The 20,031-nt window shown below is 43.4% G+C and overlaps 1 protein-coding gene and 1 long non-coding RNA gene across 4 annotated transcripts; one reads left to right on the forward strand and one right to left on the reverse strand.

The window, feature by feature from the left end:
• Positions 1-248: 248 nt before the first annotated feature.
• Positions 249-18,005, forward strand: diras1a (DIRAS family, GTP-binding RAS-like 1a). The gene is made up of 4 exons (XM_037770877.1): positions 249-513; positions 14,280-14,464; positions 14,564-14,734; positions 16,243-18,005. The coding sequence occupies exons 2-4, from the start codon at positions 14,327-14,329 to the stop codon at positions 16,531-16,533; spliced, it is 600 nt and encodes a 199-aa protein (XP_037626805.1). The 5' UTR covers positions 249-513; positions 14,280-14,326; the 3' UTR covers positions 16,534-18,005.
• Positions 4,931-12,289, reverse strand: LOC119488889. Of its 3 annotated transcripts, none has more exons than XR_005207045.1 (5): positions 12,157-12,289; positions 11,352-11,551; positions 5,781-5,945; positions 5,420-5,600; positions 4,931-5,318 (listed from the first exon to the last, which is right to left on the reverse strand). It is a non-coding gene; the product is annotated as an uncharacterized LOC119488889 (long non-coding RNA). The 3 variants fall into 3 exon arrangements; XR_005207047.1 differs by having other exon boundaries at positions 11,352-11,540; positions 12,157-12,286; XR_005207046.1 differs by having other exon boundaries at positions 11,352-11,635; positions 12,157-12,257.
• Positions 18,006-20,031: the final 2,026 nt, after the last annotated feature.

Below are 20,031 nucleotides of genomic sequence, written 5' to 3' on the forward strand. Positions count from 1 at the left end.
TTTTTTCTTTTATAGAATTTGTACAACTATTACAATTAGACCTGGTCTCCTATATAACTGGATTTGTACGTTTTATTTTACTTTATATATCTTTTTTAATGACTGCTTGTTACATTTGATTGGATTTCATGCCGGAAATTAATGTCTTTGCCAACGTTTGAGCTCTGTACGTTTTTAGATATCAGGCTTTTATTCTGAAATTGAAACGAAAAAACCCGAGCGGAAGTCTTGTTTCCTGTTTTTTGCCGGTGGAGTGGAGGAAGGAGTTGATGGTGATGGAGGGAGGAGGAGGAGGAGGAAGAGGAAGAGGAGGGCTGATGTGTTCTGATCAGCAGCAGGTCTGATGATGCTGATGAGGATGATGAGGATGAGGATGAGGATGATGCTGATGATGCTGATGATGCTGATGCTGTGAGTCAGAGAGCGGAGGGTTCAGGATGCTCACAGCCGCTCCAGAGTAGACCAAGCCCGCACACAGACACAGAGAGACCGAGGAGCCGCCTGAGAGACACGGTGAGTCTGCACACCGACACTCACACACCGACAGCGGACAGACAGCAGCAGGCAGCACTGTGCATGTCTGTGTGATTGTGCACGTTCAATCAAACTACTGGGTACGCGTGCCCGGCTGTGCGCGTGTCCGAGTCGTCCTTACTATTGATGGGAGTCACAGTGATTAACATGATGTGAGGAGATAATGAGACCCTGCAGCTCATTGAAACTGAGAACAAAGCAGCAGGTTAACTGAGCGTGTGTGTGTGTGTGTGTGTGCGTGTGTGTGTGTACTGCCGTCAAATATCATTCATCGGAGGAGTCAGTATAGAAATATTATAGGCATACAAAACGATGTCATATGATTATTTATAATGAAAATATGATCCAGTAAATACTCCTTAGAGTATGATAGGCAGTGATGGAATCAGTTGTCATATTATTTACTGATGCTAAAGTAGGCTAGAAATAAAATGAATATAGCCTAGTACTCCATTCAAAGTCTCCAGAAGAAGCCTAGTAACATGTAGCCTTGAAGTATCCAAACTGAAAGTACCGATCATGCAGCAAAATGGACATTTATATTATGTTATTGGATTATTGTTACTGATGCATTAAGCAAAATATTTACATTATAATAAACTACAGCTACATACGAATATTGTAGTATAAAACGTGACAACACAAAATACCGTGGAGCGAGAGTTTCTGCTCAGTCTTTGAATTGAAAAGCTGAAAAAGTTTTAGTTACGATAACACTAATTACTGGTACACTAATATCATTACTACTGTTAGTACTACTAGCCAATTTAGCACTGATACTACCACTGGTACAGTGGTACTGCTGATACTAGTAGTACTGACTGTCGTACGCTTACATGTTATTACCTTCCACATTCATAAGAAAAGTGACATAAAGGCGAAGCCGGCCAACGCTTTGTGTTCCGTGATCCAGCAGCGCCGGCATTACTGTAGTAGCAGCTCATAGTGACTGTACTCTGCTAACCATGTTAGCACCGTGTGCGTAGGCCGGCGTAGATAATAAACACAGATGATTATGTATTTAAAATGGTTACTGTCAAATTGAAGGCTTTTACAAGGACACCTACATGTTGGGTTCTTGTTTTCAACAGCTGCGGTCACTACGAGCAACAACGACACATTTGGCTCAGGGTCACCAGCTAACACAGTTAGCAGACACTTTGTACGTGCTCTGTTGTGATGCCGACCGATTAATGATGTTTACTTTGTGGTCATTAGGTTGCTCTAGTTAGAGCAACTAATGTTATATTTCACAATATGCCACAGATAGTTGATTGAGTTGATTTATTCGGTTCCGGTGTGCCGGAGGGTGGCCATTACGCTTTTTTTCTACTATGGGAAAGGCATGACTCGCCCTACTCTGCCTCTAATTGGCTTACCCTGATATTCTACCCTAACCCTCACCAATCTCACCCCTAATGCCTAAACCTTACCAATCCAACCAACGCAGGCAACGAGTTTTAGCCAATCACAGGCAGAGTTGGGCGGGTCATGCCTTCGCAATAGCAGGATCCATAATTTAGCGTCCTGGGTCCACTTCTGTTTTAATCTTTATATATCTATCTGTTTATAGAAAATGTCTTCAAACTAAATCAGAGGTTCATATTCTGTGACGTGTGTCGCTAATGACGAGCTAAAACTAAGGATTGCAGTGTTTAGAAAACTGATTTTACAATGTGCCGATTGAATTAATTCAGTTTTAAATTCTGTGTCGATTTTCATTAATTCAGTTTACAGGGCGATCTGTTTTGGTTACACCTGCAATGACAAGGCTTTTTGAGTTTGCTACCTGTGACTCGTTTCTTCTCTGAACAGCAGAGTCTTATGGGTATTGTAGTATTTGGACACGTCCGCCAAACAAAAGTGGAACGAAGGTGACACTGAGGAGATTGTTTAAGGGAACAGTGTGTAGGATCTGGCGGTATCTAGCGGTGAGGTTGCAGATTATAATTTCTCCCATGTGCCAAGCATGTAGGATTGCTACGGTGGCCGACGCAAAAATATGAATGGCCCTCTCTAGAGCAAGTTGTTGTAAGAGTGGAGTGCTTAGTGCTTACGGCCTCCTAGCCCTCGCTCCAGCCTTGGGCTGGGTCTCATTCACATGAACGGAGGAAGGGAAATAACTCTGGATTCAGCTATTAGTGCATTTTACAACTTTTAGGACCTAATGATTTAAAAAGGGCTATTCAAGTGTTCGTACTGGGAAATTGATTTACCTAAAAAAAAATTATCCGCCAAGTTACTCATGTCTCTTTCCCAATGTAAGACTATGGGAAAAAGTATTTTTGGCCATCACGACGGACATGGAAGTTGTAGTACCACAGTTCGGCCACTACGAAAAAATTTGATTCAAAGCCTGGGGCTCTTCCTGGGGGCTTGGTTCTGGGCTACTGTTGAAACATGGCGGATGAATGAGCTCAGAGTTATTGTGTCTTCTTGAAGTGGGACTGAGACTAAGAACATTAAGAAAGTCAGTCAGTTTCAACAAAGTCCTAACAAAAATAATAATATGACAATAATAATCATATTATATATATATACATATATATATATATATTATATTTTACGGTTTTGTTCTGTTTGTGATGAAAGCAGATTTATTTCTGTAGCTCTGATGCTGCTGGTTCAGTCAGTGGTGTTTTCCCTGCCGCCTGCCTCCGCACAGGAAGTGACGTCAGAAGATGTGGGCAGGCGGGTAACCATGACAATGGCCCTGCTGATGATGACATGTTTGCACTCCTCTGCAAGTGTATAAATCTCTGCTGTCTGTCTCTCTCCTCTCCTCCGAGCACCGTCGCCATGGCAACCAGACAACTCACACGCACACACACACACACACACATGCACACACATGCACACACACACACACACACACACACAGAGTACATTCAGATGCTCCCATGGTTACATCCAGAGGCACAATGGATGCTATCTGGAGGCAGGTGTGTGTGTGTGTCTGTGATTGATTAACGAGCTGCTGATTAGTCACTAGTCTAAATTTGTGGTTGAGATAAGGAGCGCTGACGTCAGTGCTCTGACTGAGACGTTCAGCTCTCAACAGCAGCAGCTTATCTGAAGTTAAACCTGAGAAATACTGTAGTTTTACATGCAGTCTGCTGTTTGTGTCAGTTAGAAGAAAGCATGGTGAGTTATCTTGAACTTTGGATTCTTGAAGATATTTTATCTCTCGTCAAAAAGGCTTCTTCGGTTCTGGTTGGCAGGTGAGGGGTGGTGGTGGTGGTGTGGGGGTTCCAGCTATTTTGGGTTGTTCACACCTCAAGACTCAGCTCAGAGTCGCAAGGTGTGAATCTGTCTTAAACTGCCTGGAATGTCAAGATGGTATTTTAACTGATACCACAATGTGTAAAAGCATCCAAGAAATATTTGAGATAGACTGAAATGCAGATGTATTCTAGCCATATTTTTTTTTGCACAAACTGGTTTGAAGCATACTGAGGCCTTAAAGCTGGGGTAGGCAGGTTGGAGCAAATATGATTAAAAACAGTTATTTTTATAAAACGTAAATACCTCACTATATCCTGACAGTAGTGCATGAGAAAAAATCATATTCCTCTGTGTCCTCCGGTGTCCTCCGGTGCTCCTAATGGCATCTGCAAGATTTCACAGACTGGCGGAAAACAACCAATCAGAGCCGAACTGGAGCCTTGCCGGCTCTGAGCAGCTCCAATCAAACAGTCAAACTAGGCAGCGCTGATCAAATATGAATCAATATTCTGTTACTGTGATGACTATTTCTCGCATAAAATGTTCTCAGAAACATCTTGTAGTGTACTGTTTAGCTGTAAAATGAGAAAGTTTGTGACCCGGCAGCCATGTTGAGATCAGTTGTGGAAATACCAAGCACCGCCCACCAGCCGGAGGAAACTTTCTACTTTTACAGCTAAACAGTGCACTACAAGATGTTTCTGAAAACATTTGAGGAGAGAAATAGGCATTACAGTAACAGAATATTGATTCATATTTGATTAGCGCTGCCTAGTTTGACCGTTTGATCAGAGTTTGCGAGTGATTGACAGCTGCCTCCGTTGAATAGTCAATAGGTCTGAAATGACATGTGATTGCCAAAGTTTCCTGTCATGGGCTAGATTTTTTAAAGCCTGAAAACAGAGCCATGTGGAGGTGCTGAAGTCTAGTTTTCTCTCAGAGAACTTGAATTACAATATGCTGAAAGGTTATTATTGAATTTTTGCCCAGTGATGCCGAAAATATTCTGCCTACTGAAGATTTAAGTTTGAAAAGGGATCAAGTGTGCCATAATTCGTTGGATTGATTGATATGACCGATGCAGAGATCCTGACCCTGTAATTCATTTCAGAACGTTTTCTGTTACGATCAGTGAGGTTTTGGACCCAAAATGCAGACACAGACAGTGGAGTAGAAGTGGAACAAAAGGGCTTTATTGCCAAAAGCAGGAATTATGAATGGACTGAGGGAATGGCCCCATGATGGCCACGTTTGTGGAGAGTGTTTTGAGGGTTTCCATTACGTCGCGTAGAGCTTGTTCATGGTGTCCCATGAGGGTTCCTTGGGCAGCAAGGGCTTGGCGGAAAGAGTCTGAGTCTGCTGGGTCCATGTTGGCCAGATCGTTCTGTTACGATCAGTAAGGTTTTGGACCCAAAATGCAGACACAGACAGTGGAGTAGAAGGGGAACAAAAAGGCTTTATTGCCAACAGCAGGAATTGTGAATGGACTGAGGGAATGTCGAGGCTGGAGTTGAGCAGGGCAGGCAGGCAGGCAGGCAGGCAACAGGCAGGCGAAGATCCTGGGAACAGGAAACAAACATTAGTGGACGAGCACGAGATCAAAACTATGAACAAGAAAACTCAGTATAAATATGCTGAGCGGCCGGGGCGAAACTACCACCTGGGTTGAGTCAACGATCTGGCGATGAGTGACTGGAGAAACCGGGGTATTTGTACTGGAGTAGATGATCTAATTGGAAGGAGCCGTGCGGGTTTGATCAGGTTGGTTGATTGCATCAGAGCGCGGGAGAAGGATAGTCTGCAGGGGAGAAGATCCACACACACAGCCAGACACGCCCACACTAGACAGACAGGGAATAGGGGACACAGGGAAAAAGGGAATAGACACTCTAGGAAGGCTGATGGCACGGATGGGACCGTGACCGTTTTCTTCAATAGTTGAGTGTTATTCACATTCGCCATTCATGCAAAACGTGTGAATTTGATGATCTGAGTATAAACACTTCCTAAATGATACATACATACAGTAACAGGTCTACAGAAGCAGACTCTAATGCAGTGTAAAAGTTGTTGACTGTCAGCTTAGCTCAGACAGCAGGAAGCAGTGGGAGGAAGAAGCGGATGGTGTGATGGTATCTCCTGTTCTGCAGACGTTATCGCAGTCTGGATCTGTGAGCTGCAGGAGGCTGTGAGTGGGATTATTAAAGGAGTAGATCAGAGATTTATTACAGGGAAATCAGTGTTTCCACCAGAATAAGATGTTAGGCCCAGTGGCAAGTGTCTTTTTTGACAGTGGCCAGTGACAGACTGATGGCAGCATTGAGGTAGGGTCCTATAGTTTCTGTGATAACAAAATCACGGATGGCATCTATAACACAGATTCCATAAGGCAGTCAGTAACTGATACCAGTTACTGACAGTTTGTCTAGCTAGCTAAGGTTGCTAGGTAACATTAGCTTGTGATAATTGGAAGTGTGAGGGTAAAGAACATGGATCTCAGACCTGCTGTTTTCCTATAGTGCATTCAGGTCTTAACCAACAGATGTTGCAGGTGAGCTTTCCAACGGTGATATCTGTTTCTAATCAAGCCAACCCAATAGAGTGCTGCAGCAGTCCTAAAACCCAGAAATAAGTTAGCATTTTAGCTCTTCTGGATCTATTTCGACCCCACTCTGACCGTCACCATGGTCTTCACCTTGAATGAAACCATCCTTCTTCCTATCTGCGAGACCATAATATCAACAAAGTCATGTGACTAACTTTAAGAGGCTGGCCCGTAGGATATTAAGCATCCGGAAAGCCATGCTTGCAGTAAAAAATCTTCCAATTTTCTTGAGGGAGGACCCCAAAACCCAATATCTCCTAATATTTTTTATTCACTGTAGAAATTCAGAATGTGTTTCTGTATAATATGTAGGAGCATCTTGACTGGGACACTGCTCTTAAAATCTGAACGATACCATACTATAGGCTACAAATAACACAGGAAAGCACTTTAACTATTAACACAAACACACCAGCTTAACCCTATAATATTACAGTTGGAATATTATTGGAGTATTGTAGGCCTACTGTACTAGATGCTTAACCCAAGTATAATAATAGCAATAAAACTATAACTGATTATGACTGACAGTATAACACATACTTGCCAACCCTCCTGATTTTCCCGGGAGACTGCCGTTTTCCATTTCCCTCTCCTGGTTTCCTCCCGAGGTCACAGCTCTCCCGTATTTCTCCCGATTTATTTTTACACGTTTTTTCCTTTTCCTTATCTCAACCTGTTTCTGGCACTGTACAGCATGTATAAGCCCTACTGTTTCCACCCGGACGACAATAGAGCTACACCAGATGTCGTTTCCTGGTGGATGAGATGCTCGCGAAATAGCATTAGGGCTGTGTAATGTGCAAGAATCTGGTGATACATATCACGATACAGGGGTTATGATTATATATACAGTATATATATATACATATATATATAAATATTATTATTATTATTATATTGCGATACTGCAGGAAAGGCAATATATTGTGATTTTTTTTAATCTACTTTTAGGAAAACAGTCATAGTATAAAGAACACACCACCATATAAATAAAATCTGAGTAAAAAAGAGTTTACTTTTTTTTATGCAATCAGAACATTGGAAGGATCTGTATTTGCATTTCTGACAATCCCTGTGTCATCCAACATCATAGCACTACTTTGAATAAGTCAATCTCTTTGCAAATGAAATAAAGTATTGGCTGAGTTCATATTTGCATGTAAACTATTAATAAAAGTCGCTAAAGTGTTTTTGAGAATCAATACAGTATCACGAAACATAATATTGCGATATTCAATTTTTTTCAATACTTTCTTAAACCCCTACACAGCATGCAGCGCCCAAAGTTGGGCATTGCTTGACCCAGCAAAAAGCTGTTGTGGTGCGGCGCAAGCCATTGGAAATAATGTGTTTCAGAGCGCAGTGGTACCGTTGCCGAGTTTTGTCTGAAAGGGCCTTCAGTGAGTGGGAGATGGACAGAAAGAAATGGAGAGTACTGGAGAAAGAAATACTCAAGCAGGGGCAAAACAATTAATGAATTAATAAAAACTGATGAATATTAGTTTATGCCAGTTTTCTTTCCTGAGAATTAAAAGTCAAATTAAAAGAAGGCCTATTTAACATAAATGCTGTTGCAGTGTACTTATTATTTTGATATTTTCATTCTTTAAAAGTCACCAGAATGCTGGAAACAAAGTAACTGAAACTCTAAACTTTCTGGGGGAGTACTCGCAGACCTGAGCGTACTGGCACTTGTTTTTTTCCACTTCAAGCACTGTATAAAATACATCAATAAATACCCCACTTGTAAATTTTGAAGCCTTTAGGTGTGTTCAAAAAGGCGGTTGCTAACAAGTGGCTAAATGAGACTAAACAACATCACGCCGAACACTAGTCCACCTTTAGTTTAGTGATGGTGACGTGAAGTCATGCAACCGTGGTGTAGTGCGTTTATAGCCTAATGTTAGCTTTTTACTTCTAGCGATTGCATTCACACTTCAAAAATCATAAAAGTGGTGTTAATTAGTGGAAATTATCTTACGGAACAAAACATGTAAGTATCATAAATGTTTGTATGCCACAGAGCTTATTTTCTGCAATAATCCAAAACCCAATGGAAAAATCCCATTGGCTTTTTGTTGAGGGAACCAGTGTGATTCTAACTTCCGGGTTGGCCTACACAAATATACCATAGCTGCAGCACTGTAGGTAACTGTATTTTAAAAAACAACTTAAAAATACATTAAAAAAATTCCCCGATGCTTAGGCACATTAGTTAGCATGTGTTTTAACAAATCATATAATACCCAGCAGATAAGTGTGTGAGTGATGTTTGTGATGATGTCCATCCATCCATCTTCAACCGCTTATCCGGGATCGGGTCGCGGGGGCAACAGCTCCAGCAGGGGACCCCAAACTTCCCTTTCCCGGGCCACATTAACCAGCTCTGACTGGGGGATCCCAAGGCGTTCCCAGGCCAGAGTAGAGATATAATCTCTCCACCTAGTCCTGGGTCTTCCCCGTGGTCTCCTCCCAGCTGGTCGTGCCTGGAACACCTCCCAAGGGAGGCGCCCAGGAGGCATCCGTGCTAGATGCCCGAACCACCTCAACTGGCTCCTTTCGACGCAAAGGAGCAAGGACTCTACTCCGAGTCCCTCACGGATGACTGAGCTTCTTACCCTATCTCTAAGGGAGACGCCAGCCACCCTCCTGAGGAAACCCATTTCGGCCGCTTGCACCCGCGACCTCGTTCTTTCGGTCATGACCCAACCCTCATGACCATAGGTGAGAGTAGGAACGAAGATTGAACGGTAGATCGAGAGCTTTGCCTTCCGGCTCAGCTCTCTTTTCGTCACAACGGTGCGGTAAAGCGAATGCAATACCGCCCCTGCTGCTCCGATTCTCCGACCAATCTCACGTTCCATCGTCCCCTCACTCGCGAACAAGACCCCGAGATACTTAAACTCCTTCACTTGGGGTAAGGACTCCTTCCCTACCCGGAGTAGGCAATCCATCGGTTTCCTGCTGAGAACCATGGCCTCAGATTTAGAGGTGCTGATTCTCATCCCGACTGCGTCACACTCGGCTGCGAACCGATCCAGTGAGTGCTGGAGGTCGCAGACCGATGATGCCAACAGGACCACATCATCTGCAAAAAGCAGCGATGTGATCCTCAGCACACCGAACTGCAAACCCTCCTCCCCCCGACTACGCCTCGATATCCTGTCCATGAATATCACGAACAGGATTGGTGACAAAGCGCAGCCCTGGCGGAGGCCAACCCCCACCGGAAACGAGTCCGACTTACTGCCAGGATCCGAACACAGCTCTCGCTTTGGGCGTACAGGGATTGGATGGCCCTGAGAAGTGCCCCCCTCACCCCATACTCCCGCAGCACCCCCCACAGTATCTCCCGGGGGACCCGGTCATATGCCTTCTCCAAGTCCACAAAGCACATGTAGACTGGATGGGCATACTCCCAGGCCCCCTCCAGGATCCTTGCGAGAGTGAAGAGCTGGTCCGTTGTTCCACGGCCAGGACGGAATCCGCATTGTTCCTCTTCGATCTGAGGTTCGACTATCGGCCGAACCCTCCTTTCCAGCACCTTGGAGTAGACTTTACCAGGGAGGCTGAGCAGTGTGATACCCCTGTAATTGGCACACACTCTCTGGTCCCCCTTTTTGAAAAGGGGGACCACCACCCCGGTCTGCCACTCCTTAGGCACTGTCACCGACTTCCACGCGGTGTTGAAGAGACGTGTCATCCAAGACAGCCCCTCCCCACCCAGAGCCTTCAGCATTTCTGGGCGGATCTCATCAATCCCCGGGGCTTTGCCACTGTGGAGTTGTTTGACTACCTCAGTGACTTCCACCAGGGTAATTGATGATGGTCCCCCATCAGCTTCCAGCTCTGCCTCTACCATAGAGGGCGTATTGGTCGGATTCAGAAGTTCCTCAAAGTGCTCCTTCCACCGCCCGATTACCTCCTCAGTTGAGGTCAACAGTGTCCCATCCTTACTGTACACAGCTTGGATGGTTCCCCGTTTCCCCCTCTTGAGGTGCCGGATGGTTTTCCAGAAGCACTTTGGTGCCGACCGAAAGTCCTTCTCCATGGCTGCTCCGAACTCCTCCCACACCCGCTGCTTTGCCTCCGTCACGGCAGTGGCTGCTGCTCTTCGGGCCCGTCGGTACCCTGCAACTGCCTCCGGAGACCTCCGAGATAACATATCCCGGAAGGCCTCCTTCTTCAGTCGGACGGCTTCCCTGACCACCGGTGTCCACCACGGTGTTCGAGGGTTGCCGCCCCTTGAGGCACCTAAGACCTTAAAACCACAGCTCACCGCCGCAGCTTCAGCAATGAAAGCTTTGAACATCGCCCACTCGGGTTCAATGCCCCCAACCTCCACAGGGATGCCAGAAAAGCTCCGCCGGAGGTGTGAGTTGAAGATCTCTCGGACAGGGGCCTCCTCCAGACGTTCCCAGTTCACCCTCACTACGCGTTTGGGCTTACCAGGTCTGTCCAGAGTCTTCCCCCACCCTCTGACCCAACTCACCACCAGATGGTGATCAGTTGACAGCTCCGCCCCTCTCTTCACCCGAGTGTCCAAAACATACGGCCTCAGATCAGACGATACGATTACAAAATCGATCATCGACCTTCGGCCTAGGGTGCTCTGGTACCACGTACACTTATGAGCATCCTTATGTTCGAACATGGTGTTCGTTATGGACAGTCCATGACTAGCACAGAAGTCCAATAACAAACGACCACTCGGGTTTAGATCAGGGAGGCCGTTCCTCCCAATCACGCCACTCCAGGTGTCTCCATCGTTGCCCACGTGCGCGTTGAAGTCTCCCAGGAGAACTATGGAGTCCCCTACTGGAGCCTCATACAGGACTCCATTCAGGGTCTCCAAGAAGGCCGAATACTCCGAACTGCTGTTTGGTGCTTTGTTTGTGATGATGCTTCCAGTATTTTAGGCTAAAACGTTATACTGCGATATTTGAGAGCATGAGAATAATCTGAGTGTGATGGTATAACTCACATGGTGATGTTGAAACTCCTCAGTAGTCTTTCCTCCTCTCTGGTTTTTATCAGCTCTCCTCTTTAATGATATGCAAAGCTCTAATTGATGCTCATTAGTCATTCTTCGGGGAAATACAGCTCGGCATGCTGGGAAACTCCCCGAGGCCTTCGCTCCATCTTTTTAATTCATTCCCGTTCGTCACATTATCTGTGAATACACTGAGAGAGTTCAGAGAGGACGAGGCGCTCGTCAGATGTCCACGTGTTTCAGTCACTGAAGATTTAAATGTCACAGAGCTGCAGCTGCAACACAAATAGGCTCATCAGTATTTATTCATCACTTACTGCCTGTTACATAGAAAACACACAGAGGATCATATACATTAGGCCTATTATGTACACCATTTACATATTTAAGTTATCTTGCTTATATTTAAATGTTCTTTTTTGGCTGAATATAGAATAATTAACCAACTAACCAAAACGTTTTAGCTACTAAGTTAAACTGTTAGCTAACATGAACCAAAAAGTGTTTTAGTTTTAGCTAACCTGAACTGTGAATAAATAAATAAATAGGTTTATTAATTAGACTTCAACCACATTCTTTGTTTCACAGTTTTACCAGCTGAAATCCAACATACACCAATAACTATGATAATCCATTTTTTTCTAAATTGGCGGGGTTAGCTAGCACCCAATAGAGTACTCCAGGGATGAAGTATTTTTGTAGGCCAACCAGGAAGTTAGCATTGCCCTGGTTCCCTCGACAAAAAGAGTATTGCAGAAAATAAGCTCTGTGGCAAATGTACAGTTATGATACTTACACATTTTGGTCAGCAAGAAAATCTTCACAAACGAACACCACTTTCATGATTTTTGAAGTGTAAATGCAGTCGCCAGAAGTGAAAAGCTAACATTAGGCTAGCAACAAACTACACCACGGTCGCATGAGCTTGAGTATACACAACGAGGTTGTAATGGCGGACGAGTCGGCGTGATGACGTTTAGTAGTCTCATTTAGCCACTTGTTAGCAACCGCCTTTTTTAACTCATTAAGGCTTCTAAATTCACAAATAGGGTATTTATGGATGCATTTTATGTCGCAGAACAAAACGTTAAATTCTCTCAAACTTTTGTTAACCACAGACCTTATTTCAGGCATCTAACTAAAAACCCATTCACTTCCAGCACTTCCAGACGAGGGAACTGGTAGTGCTAAAATGCTAACTCATTTCCGGGTTTTAAGACTCATTCCTGTAGCACTCTATATCAAAAGCAGCTTTTTGATTCAATTTAGCAAACAGTGTGTTAGCTAAAACCAGTGTTGCCAACTCTAACTAGCTCTACTGAACCATTTTAGCTGCAAAATTGAAATATCACTTGAACCAAACTGTTAAGCTAACCTGCAACAATCGCTAAAACAATCTATTAGTAACCAAAAGTTAGCTTCCAAATGGTTTTATTTTCTAAACTGAATCATTATCGTACTTGAACAATAAACCGTTGATAAATGTAACTGTTAGCTAACCTGAAACAATGGTTTTATTGATTTATAACCTTCACCAAACTGTTTAGCTGCTAAATTGAACTTTAAGGTATACGTAGTTAAACTGCTAAAAAATATCTGTAAGCTAACTTGAACCGAACAGTTTAACTTTTAAATCGAACCATCGGCTGCTGGGTTGCTAATAGTGCATATAATGAAGAGGGGGACTGAAGCACGGGAGCATAGCCTATTACATGCTCATTGTGATGGAGATAATCTGCACTTGAAGCAGGTTGGAGCTGAAGGACTCTCCCAGAATAAAAACACTAGAGTGGTTTTCATTTAGTTTCAGTTACTAACACCATAGCGACAGTGAAGAAGGCACATCAGCGTCTACACTTCCTGAGGCTACTCAGGAAAAACAAACGGGGACAAAAGCTGCTGGTGGCCTTCTATCGCTCTGCCATCGAGAGCATACTGGCGTATGGCATCACAGTGTGGTACGCTGGGTGCTCAGCTGCAGACAAGAGAGCTCTCCAGAGGGTCATAAACTCAGCCCAGAAGATTGTTGGCTGCCCTCTGCCCTCCCTGGAGGACATTTCCAGTTCCCGCTGCCTCAACAGAGCCAAAAACATTATCAAGGACTCCTCCCACACAGCACATCACCTATTTGACCTGTTGCCCTCTGGCAGGCGCTACAGGTCCATCAGAGTTCGCACCACCAGACTCACAAACAGTTTCTTTCCCTGGGCCATAAGAACTCTAAACACTGCCAAACAGTTAACACATTATACTTGTGCCATAATTATTTATTTTAGTGAAATAGCTACACTAATTATACAGTTTGTTTTTTTAATTGCACTGTTCTGGAGAAGCACTCCAAATATATGTGTATCATGTGGGGAACGAATGGGTACTGTGAATGTTGTGAATGTTTGTGTAAAATGGAGGAATGAATGTGTATTGTAGCTGTCTGTTTGTTTGTATACATTTATTAACTGCACTGATCAGGAGAAGCCCTCCAAATTTGTTGTACCATGTACAATGACAATAAATCTTCCTATTCTATTCTATTCTATTTTATTCTATTTACCAGTTACTGTTGATGGCACTCAGACTAATTACATTCGGATCGTTTGTCTGTTCCTGCCTCGCTTTGTACTGTGATTGGAGTTTATGCTCATTTCCCGCTTTCCCTTTTACTCCTACTTTTAAAGTGCTACCAGATGTTCACTTTTCCATTACTATTCATTTTATTTGGTTAATTTGCCAGAAATGGTTATGTCTATCCAGAAAAAAAATCTATTAAAACAATTCTGGATGGAATCTAAATCAACGTAAAACTTAAGACATCATACATGATAGCTATACAATAGACTTAAATTGTGACCTAATTTGATTTCACATTTCTCTTTAATTTCTGCCATAACACAACTTTTCCTCTTCTTATCTCCTCTTCAGCATACCGGTCAGCTATCCAGAGCAGCAGGTGGACTCCAACTCCCAGAATGCCTGAGCAGAGTAACGACTACCGGGTGGTAGTGTTCGGAGCAGGCGGGGTGGGGAAGAGCTCGCTGGTCCTTCGGTTTGTCAAAGGCACCTTCAGAGACACCTATATCCCCACTGTGGAGGACACCTACAGACAGGTAGGAAAACTATTTTCCATTAAACACTGTGGTGTGTCATCTAAACTCTTGTAATAACCGACTCGTTGAATTATTGAACGGTACTTGTTCTCTCTGCAGGTGATCAGCTGTGATAAGAGCGTCTGCACGCTGCAGATCACTGACACAACTGGAAGTCACCAGTTTCCCGCCATGCAGCGCCTTTCCATCTCCAAGGGCCACGCCTTTATCCTGGTTTTTTCCATCACCAGCCGCCAATCACTGGAGGAGCTGAAACCCATATACCAACAGGTCACAGTCTTTAATTTAGTTTCTAGATGGCTGTCTTACAGTTACAGTTACTGTTGTGGTCTTTTCCCCTCAAAGTTAAATTTATATTTCATGAAAGAGTAATTACTTCCTCTGATGTTAGAAGTGGTGGTCTTTATTCCAGGTTATGTTCCAGATAAGAGATCAGCTCGTATAAAAGCACCGCTTACTGACCAATCAGAGCTCGGTGTGCAGATCGTATGGTAATATTACACGCATATGAAGAAGTTTAAGTCATGATCCAGACTAAAAACAACACAGTTTAAACTGACAAATGCAGGAAGGACAGCTGGCTGTATGCTGTGGGTGTTTACCACTTTGAATTACATTTTTTTATTTATTTTTTTACTTGCTCTTGAGTCTGTTTCACACTGCTGGAGAAGGGGACACAGCTAAAAGAAGGTTGAAATAGTTCTACACGCCGCATCCTTGATAATGGGCATGATTAGGTATAATCCAATCATCTGTTTCACATCTAAAAGCTGTTAATATCTACTACTATATCTGACTTTTGAGTGTTGCGTTAAATCAATAAGTCTTTTAATTTACGCATTCACACATCAGGAGTTTTTTCTTTTTCCAGCTGTCCTTCCTGCATTTGGCAGCTTCAACTGTGTTACTTTTAGTCTGATTAAGTGTTTAACTTCTTCGCATTTGTCTAATATAGTTTGCTCTTTCTTAGTAAAATGTGCCGCTCTGTCTGCCTGTCTGCAAATCTGTAGACTTGTCCATGTCCGTGATTGGTCAGATGCTGCAAACACCGCCCCGTTCATGTGAACACGCTCACAGCCAGATTGAGAAACCCTGGGTTGATTTACCGAGTTAATAACCAGCTTCGTATGACCGCTTAGTGTGATCTCGGTTGTTAGGGTTAGTTAAACCAGAGAACGAGAAGTAGGTTAATGATCTTATCGTGATTCATGGCGCAATTCAAACAGGATCAAAGAATTATTTGTCTCTCGCCACCAGAAGGGGCGCGACTTTGCCTCTTTATTATATGAGAGAGGAGATGTTACTTTAACTTTCCATAACCATCACATGTCTGTTTAATAGAACATGTGTCAATTTGATCAGAAATGTAGTTATAGAGATATTATGGTTAGTTGTTGTGTCTTTCTAGCCAAACAGCTACCGTGGTTCTAACGTAGCAGCTAGATGGCTCACGTCAGCAAGCTGTGGTCGTGTCTTACATGGAAGCAGTCACTAATCATAATTTTATTTTAGATATGATGATCATTTTTACAATAATTAAGTAATCAGCTACCGTAACTTGGATCAGATTTTCTACATACAGATGAGCTTTAAGGTTCTTTGAAATTGAGTTCCAAGTAAAACACTCATAAAATATTAGTTTCAGTTAAGCACCAGTAAAACAAAGGGGTGCATTTTCCTCAGTTTATATTTTTTCTAATTTTGGGTTGGAAAAGTTGGAAAGCTGCATCATGAGTTTTCTAGAAATATTGTGCTGACTCGATCCCATTTCCCTCCAGGTCCTTGCCATCAAAGGTACCGTGGAGTCCATTCCCATCATGCTTGTGGGCAACAAAAGTGACGAGCTGGCCCAGCGCGAGGTGGAGACGAAGGAGGCCGAGGCTCAGGCCGCCGCCTGGAAGTGTGCCTTCATGGAGACGTCGGCCAAGACGAACTCCAACGTGAAGGAACTGTTCCAGGAGCTGCTGTCCCTGGAGAAGAAGAGGGACATGAGCCTGAGCATCGACGGCAAGCGCTCGGGAAAACAGAAACGAGCTGACAAGTTGAAGGGGAAGTGCAGCATCATGTAGAGCGTGTGGCGGCGTTGGCGGACTCGCTGTAGAGATGTGGAAACAGCAGAGGAGGTAGGAGGGGAAGTCTGCTGATGAACTCCCATAGAGACTCCCTCTCCCATCTTTCCCCAGCTCTGCATCGGAGGAGGATAGGTCTTCTTCTTTGGTGGCTCTCCTCTTCCATCTGTCTGAACACTGAAGCCCAGAGGAATAAAATGATGAGACCAACTGATAATGAAAACTTTATTTATACCAGGGCCTCGGGGCTACTCCTGGCCCTGAACTGGATTGTGTTTGTGGCCCCAAAATACTTTAAAAAAGACCCACCTAACTGCTACCACCATTAACCATCACACTAATATTATCATAGAGGAATACTCCACTGATTTCATTGTGAATCTTAGGCCAAGCTATGAATGTAACTTGTATTTATAGAAGCAAAAGATAGATAAGATAGAACTTTATGTATCCCTGTGGGACCTTTGTTGTGCAGCAGTTGCAGTATAAATATTAGAGGATTAAAAAGTGTTGACAGAAAAAAATATTTTTTCTGATCATAGTCAAGCTCTGATTTGTTACAGCAGTTCCTACAATACCCAGGATTCATAGCAAACCCTGAGATGTAGTTAAAGATCTGCACAGGCCTGAAACTGAGACTCAAACCCAGTACCTGCATATTTAAGACCCAACGCAACTGGTACTGCCAAATATGAGTCCCAGAAATCAATATATTTGCTTTGTTCATCAGTTACTGATCGTTAGCTTGTAAGGCTAGTGCCTTACAAACCCTGAACCCAACCAGAGACCCAAGCTTTACGTAAGCAAAATGGCCCAAAACCAAGCTGAAACTTGACACTTATTTGGGAGCCGTCAAGTCGAGCTCGAGGTGCAATCAGATGACATTTTAGAAACAATGGTTCCCAGATTTTGAGGTTGACAAAAGCAACCGTTGTTAGCCTAAAGTCTCATAGCATCCAGGACCGTCACAGTGGATGCTCCAGTCCTGAACAAGGCGTTTTGTACCGTAACCTGTAACTTACAGGTTACATTACAAAATTTTAGTGTTTTACAGATATTTGTCAGGGCTCGGGACACCTAGCTTGAAACTTTAACAAACCGGGACGTCTGGTCACTGTACTTGTAACCCCACAAAATAATGGAGCTAGCTAATGACTTGCTAATGTTATGTTACTATTGTAGACAGTAAAGCTATTTAGCTGGACATGCTAACGTTAAGAGCTTAAAGTAGAGCCCATAATTCCTGATTTTGGAAAGACTAAAATAAACTCCAAACTTTGCTGTTAAGCTATGATTTGACAATCATGGGGTTTAATAAACGGTCAATTAGCAGCGCTCATTGGCCAAAACATATGGTGACCAGACGTCCCGGTTTGTCCTGGACACAGTTCCTTCTGAGCATCAACAGGCTTTTCGCTCCGCTTATAACTCCCTCAGGACCATCTGTTCCATCTTTCACCACCCCACCCCCCTATAATAATGCCTTCTTTATGAACCCACTCCGTGCTCAAATGCACCAAGTTAGCCCTCCTGATGAAAACGTCTATGGTGCGTGCATATTAGCGTGTGCGCGTGCATGAACGTGCGTGGGCGTGCGTGAACGTGCACATGCATGAACGTACGTGTGCATGAACGTGGGCGTGCATGAACGTGCATGAACGTGCAGTACACTTAAGTGTCCCGGTTTGGGGGTTTGAAAATATGGTCACCCTACCCAAACACCTAAAGTAAGCAAAGCCAACAGCAGGAGAAAGAAATCAGTTTGAGCAACTCAACACGACTATATTACTTGGGCAAGCCCAGCTCCCAAAACGTTAAAAACCCTAAACGTTAGCATGCTAATATATTAACCACATAGTCACCTTGCTAACAAGTGCACTTTAGCTTCATCCACAGTCCTCACATAGGGCTTGGTTGGTGCCTCTTAGTGGAGGAGGGGAGCACTGGTTTAATTTTTGCATATATGCGACCACATCCTATGGTTAGCTGCCTCACGATTTTTCGCCACATACTGTAGGCCTATTGATTATAAATGCAGCTATTAAAAAGCTACAGAAAAGGCTGAAAAACAGTGAAGTACTCCTTTATCTAATAAGACAAGTGACATTTCCATTATGTTTCTCTTCATGGTGGTTGTGACTGCAAACAACAGGATGTTTCCTGCTCTGAGTCGGCTCTGCTTCCTGCTGTCATTAGAGCAACGCCTACATCCAAGCTAATGGTCTGTACCCTCCACATAAATAAACACAGTACGAGTGGTCTGATGAGCTGACAGACTGCAGAGGAAACAGCAGACGTTCTTAAAGCGAAATCAGGAAACTCCAAAAGGCTTCGATGATTTCCACAAGCACAAGCCGGCCTTTCACTCCATTTCCTGTCGGACTCACTGGATACAATATCCGTTAGCATAACCAAGAAGCTGCTGATGGAGCAGCAGTGGAAGCTTGCAGCTGTACAAACTGTATATATGATTTAAAGGAACAGTGCAACATTTTGGGAATCATCAAATGTTGCCAACTTGGCAAATTTGTCGCTAGATTTAGTGACTTTTCAGACCCTCTTTGGGACTTAATTTATAAAAAGCAACTAGCAACAAATTTAGCGACTTATCCACATCAAGGAAAATACAAGAAATATATTATATTGTAATTCATTCCCATGCATGCTGCCTGTAGTAATCACAGTCCTGAGCTCTTCTGCCAACAGCACAGATTTTTCAGATGGATATGAGTTTGATTGCCGTGTGTCCAGGACAGAGAGAGATGTGTTTAGCCTAGCTTAACATAAAGACCGGAAGCAGGGGGGAACAGCTGGCCTAGCTCCATCAAAATCATCAGTTTATATGTTGGCTACATTAAATGCTAGCTAGCACAACACAATACAATCGCCCACACAACCATAGAGTATAGAAGCAAAGAAACAAAACTGGTGTTTTGGACAACAGCCGCTGCCGCCATTTTGGACTGAAAATGCTTATTATATTTATAATATTTTTATTGTTCAATACAGGCCATTTTGTTAGGGACATTAAATATGATAATAGAATACAAATCATTTTGTTTTACTTTTGTACGGCACTTTGTAGGCTGACGTTTTAGTACCGTCTGGTAGTCGCTTTCAGTCCAAAATGGCGGAAGCGTAGCTTTGCTGCTGTACGCTGATGTTGCAATGGAACGAACAATTTACTTTCACTTCTTGGCAATATACGTTCTTTGACAGAACTGTTAGCAGGTTGTGTTGCATTGTGGGTAATGTAGGCACCAGGTTTTGACCAGAAAAGACGATATCAAGACTTCTACTACATCGATTTTGATCCTTCTTTTAAAAAAGTGTTCATCTATAAGTCTGACAATGTTACAGGAGGGACATGATAAATCTGTGGAGTACTCCTTTAAAAAAGCTGAGTTCAAAGTAGAGGTCCATTTTACTAAATGAGTCCATGGAGCTGTACATGTTTAAATTTCCATTTTTCTAAGTCCTTTAAGGACTATTTTAGCT

This window comes from Sebastes umbrosus, chromosome 5, assembly GCF_015220745.1.
Source record: "Sebastes umbrosus isolate fSebUmb1 chromosome 5, fSebUmb1.pri, whole genome shotgun sequence".
Taxonomy (NCBI): Eukaryota; Metazoa; Chordata; class Actinopteri; order Perciformes; family Sebastidae; genus Sebastes; species Sebastes umbrosus.